The sequence below is a fragment of the Diadema antillarum genome, unplaced genomic scaffold, assembly GCF_040938485.1.
Source record: "Diadema antillarum isolate AM-2024a unplaced genomic scaffold, OU_Dant_1.0 seq00000086_RagTag, whole genome shotgun sequence".
NCBI classification, from domain to species: Eukaryota; Metazoa; Echinodermata; class Echinoidea; order Diadematoida; family Diadematidae; genus Diadema; species Diadema antillarum.
Window position 1 is genome coordinate 979,755 of NW_027271178.1, and position 15,556 is coordinate 995,310.

General features: G+C 39.8%; 1 protein-coding gene across 1 annotated transcript; it reads left to right on the forward strand.

Annotated features, from left to right (window-relative positions):
- The first annotated feature begins 1,230 nt into the window (after positions 1-1,230).
- LOC139726514 (nose resistant to fluoxetine protein 6-like) lies at positions 1,231-15,556 on the forward strand. Its single transcript, XM_071637470.1, has 15 exons — positions 1,231-1,498; positions 2,081-2,220; positions 2,901-2,985; positions 4,080-4,185; positions 5,055-5,230; positions 5,860-6,045; positions 7,215-7,308; positions 7,824-7,916; positions 9,251-9,422; positions 9,975-10,054; positions 10,683-10,784; positions 11,590-11,740; positions 11,949-12,135; positions 14,732-14,874; positions 15,452-15,556. The coding sequence occupies exons 1-15, from the start codon at positions 1,231-1,233 to the stop codon at positions 15,554-15,556; spliced, it is 2,088 nt and encodes a 695-aa protein (XP_071493571.1).

Sequence of the window (15,556 nt, forward strand, 5' to 3'; positions counted from 1 at the left end):
ATCAAATCAAATCAAATCAAGTGGATACATATTTCTTAGTTTTCAGTCAAACGATCATTTTGCAGTTCTTGTCAGTTTTTTTTTTTTTTTTTAATGGAGTCATACGGGGCCCAGCTTTCTGTCCTAGCAGAATTTTCATCAGAGGCAACATGACCATAATTGATATTTTGTGTTTGTGGCTTTGCCAGGTTAGAGAGGTACAGTGTATAACGGGTCACTTGGAGTTGGACGTCGAACTCGGCAAAGTTCTTGGTAGTTCAACCTGATACATTGTAATTTGATAACACGTTTCTTCTGCACCAGATGAAATTAAAGAATTACATCCATTCACACGGTCAGGATTGGTCCTCCGCAACCCAGTTTTTTGTTTACCATGCCTCGAAACCGTGATCATTGTTTATTCTCGGATTCACGCCGTCGACGAAATTTGCATTTCCGTCTCCATCCCAAGCCGCCGTACCCGGCGAGCGGCGAACGACTCGCACGGATACTGCGCTCCACTGCATCGCAGCTCATCTCGTTCTTTGTTTGCAGAGCGGCTGTGGTGGTGAGTTTGGCAAACAGTGCGGGGAAGGAACGAAAAGACCGTGGCGGGTTATTTTTGGCTATGACTGTACAAGTACATGTAGTTGCATTCTTCTTCAAGCGTGCATGGTTATGTGATCTGGCCATTTTCGCGTGGTGGAAGTCGCCGCATTTCAAGCGAACTGATGGGAAAACGTGAACATCTCTCCTTCAAATCAGTTTGAACCTTAATAAGGTGGACTACATCTTGGACCGACTGATGATGCTTCCGATCCTTGATTCGAATTGGTTTTCTTGAATTTACTGAACCGCTTTGCGATAACCCACCACTCTGGGTGGAGGTAAGTTACATAACCGACATAGGGCCTACCTGAATGAATGAGTCTAGAACGGATTTGAGTTCACTCTACATACTACTGTTGCATGTATATAAAGCTCTCCATTGTGCATTGATTTTGTCGAAACGAACTTGTTTCGTAGGCCTACAGTATGTGTAGTTCTTCGATTAATTTACCATGATGAATAATAATTTGCTCTTCTTGTACACAGTTAAAAAAAAAACCGAAATATTTTAGTGTATATTCTACAAGAGAGTTTCATTAATGTTAATTGGCTCTTTCAGAGTTACGTTCATTGATAAATGTTGTTTGAATTCTTTTCCGTTCATCCAGGTTTTAACGAAAACGCGCTCCGAGATCAGACAACATGCATCTTCAGTTGGTTACTGTCATTCTTGTCCCTCTACTCTCTGCTCCGCGTGAGCTGTTGGCACTCGACATCCAAGATTTCCCCAAGATTCCCGACGACATCGAAGACCGCATTCCCGATGACTTCCCGATTCCCAACATTCCCGACATCCCCGAAGGATGGACGCTGCCTCCCAACTTGTTCCCGAATCTGACGGTTTCGATGCCATGTCAGAAGGCGCTGGCAGAAATGTTCAGCGAGGGCAGGTCTGCCGATGCTACCCTGGGTAAGAGGTATTATATATATATATATATATACGTGTATATATATATATATATATATATATATATACATATATATGACATATATCTAAAGAGAGATAGGGGATGGGGGAGGGTTGAGACAGGTAGAAAAACCATGTCAACAACAAACACAAACTATTTCATCATTATACTATCATATCATTCTGTCCACTCTGTAGACATCTTGATCATGACACGACAATGACAACTCTACATCGGTATGCACCATTATGTAACTTTGAAGGTTATATGGAAGAAGTTGTATTTACACGTGCCGGTTGGCTGTTTGCATATACAAAAGTGTACAGACACCCTCCATTCTGTTTTGTTTTGTTTGTTTTTTGTTTTTTGATTAGCGTTTAGGGATACGTCATATCTAATCCTCGCTATAATGATCCCCATCGTCACCATCACTATCATTGTCATTATCATCAACTTACATCTTCTTACGTTTTAGCCACATCATTTAGGATACATACAAATAACGAACCGTTTGAAAATGATTTTCACAGATAAGCCACAAAATCATAACAAAAGTGAACGCAATACACTGTTTTTTGTGACAGCTCTGGATGCCTGCGGAAAAACCCAACCCGGCTTCTTAATCGGCAACCTTGCGTGGCTTGGACATTACCCGGAGTGTTCGAGCCTCAAACCAGACTTTCACTTCTGCACAACCTCGCTCAAGTTGAACGTCACCTCTGCGGTAAGTGGTGAAGCTTATCTGGAAGTTGGGCAAAGAAATTGTGACAACTCCATGATTATTTCATTATCATCGAATTTTATGGTATTAAGAAATTTACAACTTCGACACAATTTCAACGGACGTAAAGATCGATGGATTAGATAAATAGCCAGGCAGATAGGTAGGTGGGCAGATAGGTAGGTGTGTAGATAGATCAATAGATAGATAGGTATGTAGATAAATGAATAGATCGATTGATAAATAGATATATAATAGATAGATAATAGATAGATAATAGAGATACATTGAAGACAGAGGAAAGATCATATCCACGAATATTTTCTCTCTTTTTTTAAGTTCAGTGTTTAGTTTGGTCTCTAGTTGTACCCGTGCTCCTCATCCTGTTCTTCACTTAGGGTTTTTTTGGGACTTACACTCAGCAAGCTTTGCTTTTTAGTATTTCTGTATAGCATTCTTTTACTTTGAAACTGATACATCGACCCGTTATGTCGTCTGTTCGTATTTTTTTTTTCTGTATCCAGGCTTGACATTAGGTATTTTTATATTTTGTTATAATGCGTGTTATTTTTCCTCAAAAAATAAGAAAATAGATTTGAAATTGAAGCTGAAATATGAATGTACTTTTTCATTAAACTTGCCCGAAGAGACTTGTATCAGTATCATTCATCTTCCGTTCCCAGATATTCCCCATACTAAAATGGGGGCTGTGTCTTCCGAGTGAGTGTGACGAAGCCGACGTCGCCGGTTCCTTATCTCAACTCATCGGTAAGAACGATTTAATCTCTGTCTGTATGTCTGTCTGTCTGTTCGCTCTTTTTCTCTTGCTATCTTTCTGTCTATCAAACTATCAATTCATCCTTCTCTCTCTCTGTCATATTTATCTTTCTCTATCTATACAGACTAGTATATGTCCCACCCCCCCAAAAAAAAAATACAATCGGTTTTTCGCATTGATAACACCCAATATGATTAAACCGTCTACTTCAGTGTCTTCAAACATGGTATCTTAGCTCTATTTTGCAGAAAACTCCATTCAATTTGGTTTAGCGGTCACAGAGTATTGCGGATTGTTTTAAAGTATGTCATGAGTACAATTCTTCCAAGTTTAGCACTTTATTACTATTGGAACTGCATAATGTGTGAACACAGTAGACAGAACTTGGAGGGAAGAGATTCCTGACATGCTCTAATAAAATTCCTCATTTCTCTTTGACCACTTAAGCAAACTGAATGGGGTTTTCTGTGAGATGTGGACAATGAGGTATAGTTTCATACCCTGAAATTGGATTGATTCACTATTTTTAAAGTTATCGTTGAGGAGGGTATCGTTGTAACTTTTTTTTTTTTTTTGGGGGGGGGGACATACGGTATGTATTTATCATTATCATGCATCTACCTATATCTGTATTCGCACTTTTCCTGTGTATCTATCTATCTATCTATCTATCTATCTATCTATCTATCTATAGGTACCTATCATTATCATTATTTTTTTTGCCTTTGTTTCTTTTAAAATGATTTTTTTTTGTAATCGATTTGAAATTTGATTTTAGCTTCCTCAATGTTAATTATTTGGGTGTATGTGCGTGCGTGTTTGTGTAATGTTATTGCGTGTGTAATTAGACAGTTTCGGATCTGTATCTCTGTCGGCGATAGCTATCTACGTATGTGTTCGAGATGACATTGGTAATTCGATATAAGGTGTTGATAATATGGTGAAAAAGTTACGTGGCTTTCTCATAACATGATACAATGCAATGGACTACTACACGTTCATGCATCTAAGATTATATATTTCTATATGCTATATTATGTTATCATAACATTCATATATTTTATTACTATTGTTTATTCTCAAGACAATCTGCAGTACGATGAGCTGAAGGCACTTAATCCTCAAGTCACTCGAACAGTCTGTGCTACAGACCCACCACGAGAATACGACGCGGGATTCTACGCCACAGTGTAAGTACAATAAATGATGCGATCACTTTGAGTTTTCTATGCCAATCGGTGCTATAACATGTGACCGGGTATCGAAAAAAGTAACAAAAAGTCGCACAGCCCAATTTTATGAGATGACTCAAAATAGACGAAATCGGTCAACCAAGTCAATCGTCAATTTTTCATCTCTTCTAAAAGAAAATTCATCTTTTACAGAATTCGAAAGTTTGGGATCATGAAACGAATGGGAAGCTGCGGGTTTTTCCAGCTTTTCGAGTAGACCTACACTTTTTTGTGCGTGAAATAGTGTGATTATGTATGTCTTAGAGATGCCTTTAATTTCTTGAAAACCCTCTAAACACTCTTCACGTTCAACTCTAATAAGTTTTGGAAGGATTATGCAAATACTTTGAAAGTCAGGATTAGTCATGAATATGATGTGAGTACAGTGTGCAAAATTTTAGCCTAATCAGATCTTCCCTTCTTTTTGTCTTTTTGTCCCATCCATTGCACAGGGCAGAACTTGGAAAGATTAAGTACTTCAATAGACCCCAGGCTGCAAAGCCTTTTCCAGAGCATGTGCTTTCTTTCCTTTATTTAGAGAGGTTATAGGAAAGTCCATTGGCATAGAGGTATACATCATTTTAAAGCTTAAAGTCTGCTCCTTTAGAATCTGCACGCCCTTCACTTAAACTCCATGTCTGACGACTTTTTTTGGTGGCTTTGTAATGCAGGGTCACATATTATAAGGAATCAGAGACTGAAAGGAGATCCTGATTATCAAATTGTTTAGAGGCAATGATGATCAGATTCAGTAGACACTAATTAAAAATATAATTACAATTATGACATATATCACTTGATTCTGTTGCCTACCTTTCCCTCTTCAGTGTGTTGTGCTGCGTGGTAGGCGTTCTCGTCTTGTCGGGCGGAATCCTGGACGTCTACCAGCAGCGAAGGAAGGAAGAGAACACCCAGGCCAGCTCCGAAACGCTGCCTCTTTTACACCACCAAAAGCAGAATGGAGTGGCCCACTCTACGGAGATGAACGAACAGCCCAAACAAAGTACGTCGCGGTATCAAAGTCAGCGTGGCTTCTTGAATGTCTATAATATTGCCATAGCAGTGCTTTGTTGTATACATTTTTTTCTTCACTGTTAAAGTCACATACTGTATATTCAATTAATAATACAATAATCCATTCATTCATTCATTCATTCGTTCGTTCTTTCGTTCGTTCGTTCGTTCGTTCGTTCGTTCGTTCGTTCAACTATTCATTTGTCCATTCATTCATACATACATTCATTCATTCATTCATTCATTCATTCATACGGTTACACTGCCATTTAAAGACAAAACAAGTTGTATAACAACTGCGTGATTTTATTAGCTATTTTAACCCGAACCCCCCCCCCCCCCGCCTCCGCCGCAGAGAGATTTTAGGGACATTCTAATCATAACGCTAACAGGAAAATGTTGAAGTGTTTGTCTTGTTATATCTCAACTAGGTGTATCATTATTCGATTATGATTAGACTGTAAAGTCTTTGAGCTATGATATCTTTCGCGTTAATTATAACTTTATTTCTACATTAATAGTCATAATCGAGTGATATAGGGCCTACTAGTAAGGGAATGAAGTTGTCGGGTGAGAAAGATCATTATATTCTTCTTTTTCTCTCTATCTTTTACCCAGATCGACCAAGCTGCCTTTCTCGTTTTATTTTGTGCTTCTCCTTCACGCGGACCATGGAACAACTGATGAGCACCCGAACCCGGAAGGGTGACATGCTGTGTTTGAATGGCATCCGGGTCATCAGCATGACCTGGGTCATTCTGGGTCACACGGGAATGCTTCTCTACGCCACCTTCGGACCAAGTTGTAAGTATAAAGCATTACGGAGAAGGCTTAAAGGGGCGATCGTTAATGGGCTGTTAATGATCGCCCCGTCACTGTACAGGCATGCTAACCTGGAAACATTAAACTGTACATGACTTGAATATGAGACCATTCTGAAGCAAATAATTTTCACACAAATAGATATATAATGTACTCTTAAATGAATCCCACAAGAATTGGAACAAGCATCCCCCAGCATTCCCACTGATTCCCACTGATCAGTTACTAGCCATCCCCTTTAAGTGCCGTTTTAGTCGTTTTCTTTTCCTCGTCCTTTGTGATGTTTTTTCTGTCTCTTTCTTTCTATCTTAGCCTGTACTCTCGTCACCCCCCCCGTTTATTACAGCATTCTACTTGATTCTGCGTTTCACTATATGTCTATATCTTCTCAACCTCCTTTCTATTTCTCTGTAGTGTTTTTTATTTCTTAATTTCCTCAGCTTGTCGTTTACTATCTTTCAATTACTTAACGTTTACAAATGAGTTATGGCTCAACGTTCTTTTTCTCTGAGTTCATATCATAATATTGTTATCTTTACTTTATTACTTTCCTTCTTTCGGCTTTTTTTTTCTCTACAGACGTCAACACATATATACGATATGTGTGTATACATATTTCTCTTTTTTTATGCATCTCAGAGTTATTTATTTTCTATTTGCTGACAATCAATAGTCATGAAAAGGCTAATGCATCAATATAGAATTTAAGACAATGTGACTTTAGGCGGCCAAAGATTTTGGTTGTCTGGAAAAAAAAGTAAAGCGATAGTTGACACAATCTTTAAGGCATCTTATGATACTCTTTTGAACACACACACACACACACACACACACAACACTTTTCTGTTGTCTTCATTCTTTCAGATTACAATGTAACAAACCAGGAGAAACCAAAATCGTCTCTTTATTCTCTATTAATCTCTGAATCGAAATGCCTTAAACATATAAATGCCATAGCAATACAATCAACCTCGCTTCCCTTGGGACCTGAGAAAATCATTCGACTTAGGTGAACTTCGACTAACACAATATAAAAAGCACATGTTTGTATCCATCCGCAGCTATATTTCTCATCGACTTAGCAACTTTTTCGACTTGCGCGAAGTCCAACAAATGTATGTTGATAACCCTTTCCTCCTTATCATTTGAAGGGGACGGGATATATCTGATCGGAAGGCTGAAGAATTTTGCGATGCAGGGGGTGAGCAATGGGTTTCCTGCCGTGGACACCTTCTTTCTCCTCAGGTGAGACTCGAGGAGCATTTCGATGCATAAATGTGGCCGGAGGAGACCACTTCTTACGTCACATTGGATACAAATATTTGTTTTGTTTGTTTTGTTTTGTTTTTGTTTTGTCTTGTTTTTTATTGTCGTCGTTGTTTTGTTTAGCCTTGTCTGCTCTATACTCTTGTATCTTTTAGATGATATGAAGTGTTGTGTGGAGTAGAGAACCGTTTTGGTTGATATCTTCATGCTCTCTTGGTACTAGAAGATGTTTATTCACAGAAAATATGTAGGACTTCTAGAGTTTAGCCAGAATGACGATTGCTCCGTACATCGGGTACTAAAATGAATTTACCTCCTATCAAACTGTAAATTTGCTCTCTTAATAATGTGGATAAGTATAGCTAAACTCAAATTCTGAAGTCTTTTTGCCCTATCACGTATATATACATGTATAAAGGAATATACACATCGCTGTTTATACCGAAATATCGTCTGCGAGATTCAACAAAGTTACGTTCTTTTTCACCTCCAAGTGGCTTGTTGCTGACTTACATCTCTCTGGGCCGAATGGCACGGACGGAAGGCCGCGTTTCCTGGCCTATGTTCTACTTCCATCGGTATTGGAGGTGGGTGAGCCCTGGCTGACAGGAAGGTTTACACATAATCTACTTTGTGATTGTAGGTGATGGTGGTGATGATGGTGATGCTGATGATGATGGTGATAATAAGATGGTGTACTACAGGAGGTTAATGATATCGATGATGATGATCACAACGAAGGAGTGGCTATGATAATGAACACATTGATGATAATATTTACCTGTGATGTACATGTAACGATAATGGTGGTGGTGGTGGTGGTGGTGATGATGATGATGATGACAATGAGATGGTGGAGGAGGAAGCTGAGGACGAACATGATGACGATAGTAAATGTTTCAGCTGATGATGTGAACAAAAAAAATGATGATTTCGATTATGATGACGATGATGAAGGAAATCTATACAATAACGAAAACAATGATTATGATAACGATATGATATGCATGCAGTATGGCGATAATGGTGGTGGTGGTGATGATAATGATGATATAGGATTAGTACTGATAATGAAAATGGCAACTTCATAGTGGTGACTATGATATAATCTTTATCATATACTTGGACTTTTTAATGTTACTGATGATGACGATCAATGTAATGGCAAAGTTAAACACGAGGATGACGCTGACGAAGGCGATACTTACATAAACATTGATGAGTCGGCGAAGATCGCAATGTAGAATATTAACAAATCTTACGTTAGTTTCTCGGGCAATGCCTATACCTTAACGGTCAAATTCACCTTGACCTTGAAGCGCCACACTTTCATCTTCACATATATTAATTGCAAGTATGGCAGGGTTTAGGGGGGCTTTGTAGCCCATTAGTAACGATGACGCAGAAATGTTGGTTTGAAGTCCCGAGGGCGCCAGAAAGAGTGGTAACATTCTTGTATTTTTTTTTTTCAGTCTCTGGGGAGTAATTCCTAGCAAACTATCGACTAAAATGTTCATTGACAACCAATTTCGATGTCCATTTCACTCCGGCAAACACGACTGCACTGCTGAAATAGTGGCAAACCATTCCTTCCAGAAATACAAAGCTGAACAGTTTAAGTATAGGGGGGAAGGTATTAAAGAGCTATCCACATCACGTCCGTGATTTAAATTTCTTTCGTACGATGATGCGCTGTCACGAATTTGCAAAAGACCAGAATGGTCTTTTGGTCCTTTCGTGCTACCCCTTAAGTGAATTGTTATTTATTATTATTCAACAAGTCATAAACTAAGGTTTATTCATTCGCTCCGAGCTTTGGTTAACAACATGGATGGAATGCATGGCACCTCAGGATATCGTGAGCAATTTAAATCAGCATGTCAAAGTTGATTCGTCGTCTTTTCCGACATCGATTTCTCAGGCTTCTTCCCGCCCTTGGATTCGCCATGCTTTTCACCCTCTACCTCCGCCCGTACTTCGGGGAAGGTCCCTTGTGGTCCTCGGCGGCGCGCTACAATTTCCACTGCGAGGAATACTGGTGGACCAACCTGTTGTACATCAACAATTTCTACCCGAAGAACGCATCTAGCGGGGTGAGTATGTGCGGGTGTTGTAGCGTTGAGGCTTGAGGGAGGTTGGTTTATAAAAAGCCCATGATTTACGGACGTTTAGAGCGCCTTGTTGGGTCATTTGTCTCCTGGAATACGGATCTGCTTCCACGAAAGATGTTCCATGTACAGTTGTGGCAAAACACTTCATGTATTATGAATTATTGTGAATACATCTTGCATTCTGTGTCTTTTTGGGTATTTTTCCAACCAGTATTGTTAGCTTGTAAATCCATTATTTCATCTTCAGTTTTAGAAGAGGAATTTCGTATGAAGAAAAAGAGAATAGAAAATAGAGAATCAAGAAAGAAGAAGAAGAAGATGATGATGATGATGATGAGGATGAGGAGGAGGATGAGGAGGAGGAGAAGAAGAAGGAGGAAGAGGAGGAGGCTATCCTGGCAAAATTAAATACTATTAGCACCATTCCTCCTGTTACGGACGTACTTGGCAGTGAAGCACTTTCAGAAAGAGCTGTGATCTCTACCGGCACTATTTTTTTTCTCTTTCTCTTCCTAATCTTTGTTTCACTTTCAGTGCATCTACTGGGCCTGGTACCTGGCCAATGACATGCAGTTTTACCTCATCAGTCCCGTGATTCTTATCGCCCTATATCGGTGAGAACCGTGCAACATCATTAAAGGTTTATTAATCATCCATGCTATTAACGTACACTCGTTTGTATGATATCTACGTAATGTTATTTGCACAAGAATCATAATAGCAAATTGATGCCCATAAAGTTGAAGTACCTACGCTAATGATAGTGCTTACGGATTCCATTAATGTTGATGTCAAGGATATGGATAATGTGATCTGATGATTGTCTATTACATTAATTCTATCAAGATGTCATGTCATTTTGGACTCTTATAAACTCACGTCATTCTTTTCTTTTCTTCGTTTTTTTTTGTCTTCCACTTTCCAAACAAATACAAACGTATCGTGAATACTTTGGGAGCTGACATGCTGACGAGAAAATAGTGCGGAGATAATGGAATCACAATGAACCCATCGTATGGTAGAGCAGTAATGTTTGTTTTTTGCGCTTGCATTTCTTGAATAATAGATATTTCGTCATGAACGCTCGCAATTTTACTTGAAATGAAGACTGTAAAGTGTTGCAATATAGATGTTTCACACTGATATAAAGTTGAACTCTCTCTTTATCTCTCTCTCCCTCCCTCTCTCTCTCTCTCTCTCTTCACCTGTTTCATATGAACCTGAACTTGAAACCCAACGCAGAAAGCCAGGTGTGGGACTAGCCATTCTGACCTTGCTTGGCGTTGCCAGTATAGCCACAACCATAGCTCTGATGATAGTCAACGATTTCAAAGTGGCGCTAATGTGAGTACATGTATAACAATTAAGTACACGTACATGTAGCTACACTAAAAAGTACCAGTTCAACGAACACCAATTCTGTTTGATCCTTTACCTACAATGCAATATAAACAGATCAGATATTTCTTTTGCCGATTTTCCAACTTTTTTTTAAAGGCCTAATTTTGTTGAACTGAGCTGAATAACCGCGTGGTCATGCAACATTTTAAACAAGATACAAACGTAGGGTATCCAAGTAAGACTATTCAGCTCACATGATTATGATAATGTCTCAGAAACAAACATACAAACAAACAAACAAACTATATCGTCCCGCACGTAACAACGACGATATACTTACAGTATGATCAGTGTCCAGTGTCATTTTATATAATTGCTACTAATGCTCTGGTTGTTTTGGATTCAAATCGTGCAACAAAAGCATCGCAAAAATGAAAGCAGTTCAAAAATTTCTTTGAATTATGAAAGGCGCAGTTGGTATTCAGCTTGACTGTAGCGCACTCAACAATGAAATGCGTCAACCTCGCACAAGTCGAAAAAAAGGGTGCAAAGTCGAAGGAATGTTCTGCAGGGATGGGTACAAACACGTGATAATTCTTTTGTATATGTCGACATTCACGGAAGTCGAAAGATTTTTTTTTTGAAGGTCCTTTTGGGATTCTACTTAGACAAGGTTGACTGTAGAATGGAAGCCAACAATATTAGCGCATGATGTTCAGTTTCATGGAAGTATAGGCTGATACTTTATTCATAATATTATGTAATGGAAATGTTGAATGCTTACATGTTTTGTTGTTTCACTGCACAGGGGTGCTCTGGACATGGGTCATTCAAATGGAGACGATGTCTTCTCCGTAGTCTACGTCAAGCCGTATTGTCGTATTGTTCCCTATCTGATTGGCATTGCGCTGGGCTACGCGTTCCACAGACGACGGGGGAAGAAAGTTCGCATGCATCGGGTGAGAAGAATTTTTCTCGATTAATTAAACTAGTAATGCTGATATCGATTTACATAATGGTCATTATGATGTTTATTACCATTGTGGTTATTTTATAATAGAATTATGACTCAATACCGTGGTGAAACAACTTTGTTGCATTAATCTTAACTATCATTTTGTAACAATCGCACAACCGAGTTACTAGTACTCCGTCTTCCTCATACAGCTGGTTGCCATCGGAGGTTGGCTCGCCGCCGCGGCCACCGGCCTGGCCGTAGTCTACGGTCTCCAAGGGGAGTTCAACGGCAAGCCATTGACTACCGTAGAGAACGCCCTTTATATGGCCTTCGCGCACCTGGGCTGGGCATGCGCAATGGCTTGGGTGATCTTCGCCTGCGTTTCTGGCTATGGCGGTAAGACGACACAAAATTGATTAAAATGTACTTGATTGATTTCTAAGCAGTATCTGACATGGAAAAAGTAATCTTGTCATAGGCTTCGTTTGGTTTGTTGTTGGTTAATTTGTTTGTTTGTTTTGCTTGCTTGCACTGATAACAATACAAATAAGGATGACTGAACATTTAATTGTATACAGAACAATAAGAAATTAATTAAGTAATAATCAAAGTAGTGTAAGGCAATGAAATTATGAATAGAAATAAAAATTGAGAATGAGACAGAATAGAGAAGGAGAAGAAGACAACAAAAGGGCTCTATTAGGACGACAATATAAAGACACAATTGTTTTAGACAAGAGAAATCTTCTTATTCAAATTTATGAAGTTCTTCCGTCGTGATGTTTTCATTGCAACTGATTGACAAATTGCCCTACATCGACGTAAATAAGCACTGAATTGATCAGTGTTTTAGTAGTAGCCATGATAAAAAATCATGGGCGTACATACTCGAGCAGGATTCGAACCCACGACCTCCTGATCACCGGACAGGCGTCATCTCCACTAGACCACCGAGCTTTCGCCCGACAGCAAGTGTTGGTTCTAATCCTTATAGCATGCAGCGGGTACTGCTTTTGTTATTCAAATTTATGAAGTTCTTCCGTCGTGATGTTTTCATTGCAACTGATTGACAAATTGCCCTACATCGACGTAAATAAGCACTGAATTGATCAGTGTTTTAGTAGTAGCCATGATAAAAAATCATGGGCGTACGTCGATGTAGGGCAATTTGTCAATCAGTTGCAATGAAAACATCACGACGGAAGAACTTCATAAATTTGAATAACAAAAGCAGTACCCGCTGCATGCTATAAGGATTAGAACCAACACTTGCTGTCGGGCGAAAGCTCGGTGGTCTAGTGGAGATGACGCCTGTCCGGTGATCAGGAGGTCGTGGGTTCGAATCCTGCTCGAGTATGTACGCCCATGATTTTTTATCATGGCTACTACTAAAACACTGATCAATTCAGTGCTTATTTACGTCGATGTAGGGCAATTTGTCAATCAGTTGCAATGAAAACATCACGACGGAAGAACTTCATAAATTTGAATAACAAAAGCAGTACCCGCTGCATGCTATAAGGATTAGAACCAACACTTGCTGTCGGGCGAAAGCTCGGTGGTCTAGTGGAGATGACGCCTGTCCGGTGATCAGGAGGTCGTGGGTTCGAATCCTGCTCGAGTATGTACGCCCATGATTTTTTATCATGGCTACTACTAAAACACTGATCAATTCAGTGCTTATTTACGTCGATGTAGGGCAATTTGTCAATCAGTTGCAATGAAAACATCACGACGGAAGAACTTCATAAATTTGAATAACAAAAGCAGTACCCGCTGCATGCTATAAGGATTAGAACCAACACTTGCTGTCGGGCGAAAGCTCGGTGGTCTAGTGGAGATGACGCCTGTCCGGTGATCAGGAGGTCGTGGGTTCGAATCCTGCTCGAGTATGTACGCCCATGATTTTTTATCATGGCTACTACTAAAACACTGATCAATTCAGTGCTTATTTACGTCGATGTAGGGCAATTTGTCAATCAGTTGCAATGAAAACATCACGACGGAAGAACTTCATAAATTTGAATAACAAAAGCAGTACCCGCTGCATGCTATAAGGATTAGAACCAACACTTGCTGTCGGGCGAAAGCTCGGTGGTCTAGTGGAGATGACGCCTGTCCGGTGATCAGGAGGTCGTGGGTTCGAATCCTGCTCGAGTATGTACGCCCATGATTTTTTATCATGGCTACTACTAAAACACTGATCAATTCAGTGCTTATTTACGTCGATGTAGGGCAATTTGTCAATCAGTTGCAATGAAAACATCACGACGGAAGAACTTCATAAATTTGAATAACAAAAGCAGTACCCGCTGCATGCTATAAGGATTAGAACCAACACTTGCTGTCGGGCGAAAGCTCGGTGGTCTAGTGGAGATGACGCCTGTCCGGTGATCAGGAGGTCGTGGGTTCGAATCCTGCTCGAGTATGTACGCCCATGATTTTTTATCATGGCTACTACTAAAACACTGATCAATTCAGTGCTTATTTACGTCGATGTAGGGCAATTTGTCAATCAGTTGCAATGAAAACATCACGACGGAAGAACTTCATAAATTTGAATAACAAAAGCAGTACCCGCTGCATGCTATAAGGATTAGAACCAACACTTGCTGTCGGGCGAAAGCTCGGTGGTCTAGTGGAGATGACGCCTGTCCGGTGATCAGGAGGTCGTGGGTTCGAATCCTGCTCGAGTATGTACGCCCATGATTTTTTATCATGGCTACTACTAAAACACTGATCAATTCAGTGCTTATTTACGTCGATGTAGGGCAATTTGTCAATCAGTTGCAAAGAAATCTTCTTGTCATAGAAATTTTCCTATTTACTTCGAAATGCCTATTGCCATTTCAACATGAAACCACTCGGGGAAGAACACATGATGAAATGATAAGGTCTATTATAATAACCGTTTTTAGTAGTCTGCTGCCATGATGTAGTTCTCTGTAAGAAATCTATCTCGACGTCATCGATCTTACGTTTTGATTGACAGGTTGGATCAATGACTTCCTGTCATGGAAGGCGTGGCTACCGCTGTGCAGGATGACCTACTCCGCCTATCTATTCCACCCACTAGTCATGCAGATCTTGACGGGTAACACCGCTAGCGCCCTCAACAGTAATGCTGTATTCATGGTAAGTACTGTTCTCTCGTACGATCCAGGACTATTAGAGCAGACGGTGTTTATCTTCAAACTACATGTATTACGTAGTATTTGGTGGATTATCAAACGAAATGTGTGTATTACAAGCAATAACAACAGCTGCTACAAGAATACCGGTTGATACGTCTTGTGGCTGAAATTCTCCTGAAGGAAATTAATGTTGTACTTGTGTATTGCCATCTCTTTTTGTTCTTTACTCGACGCAAGCTAGCTTGTATGAATTGGCCAGTTTATCTCCCTCTACAAATGAAATTTATAAGATAGCATCTGCTGATCTGTAATTCAACAAACATGTCGGAAAAAAGGAACCACGGGACTCGAACCTGTCATTTACCGCTTCAAGTCCCGTGGTTCCTTTTTTCCGACATGCAGCAGTTGCGATCTTATAAATTTTATTTGTAGAGCGAGTCAAATTGGAAAGTTCACACCTCAACCTTCACTCCTCTGATTAGTATTATCTTACTTTCATATGAAACATTCTTATAGTTTGGCTTATTCTGATTGTGCCAACGTTTAACCCACGCCTCTCTGTCTCTTTCCCTTTCCAGTCTTACTACTTCGTTGGTTCGTGCGTCTTCAGTTTCGCCATCGCCTTTCTGGTCAACGTACGTTTGGAACTTCCCTTTGCAAACCTCGAACAGTTCTTAAAATGA

Coding starts and splice junctions, on each gene's coding strand:
- LOC139726514 (XM_071637470.1), top strand. CDS start 1,231: ATGCATCTTCAGTTGGTTACTGTCATTCTTGTCCCTCTACTCTCTGCT. Junction 6,046..7,214: donor CGCCACCTTCGGACCAAGTT/GTAAGTATAAAG, acceptor TATCATTTGAAG/GGGACGGGATATATCTGATC. Junction 9,423..9,974: donor CGAAGAACGCATCTAGCGGG/GTGAGTATGTGC, acceptor TTTCACTTTCAG/TGCATCTACTGGGCCTGGTA.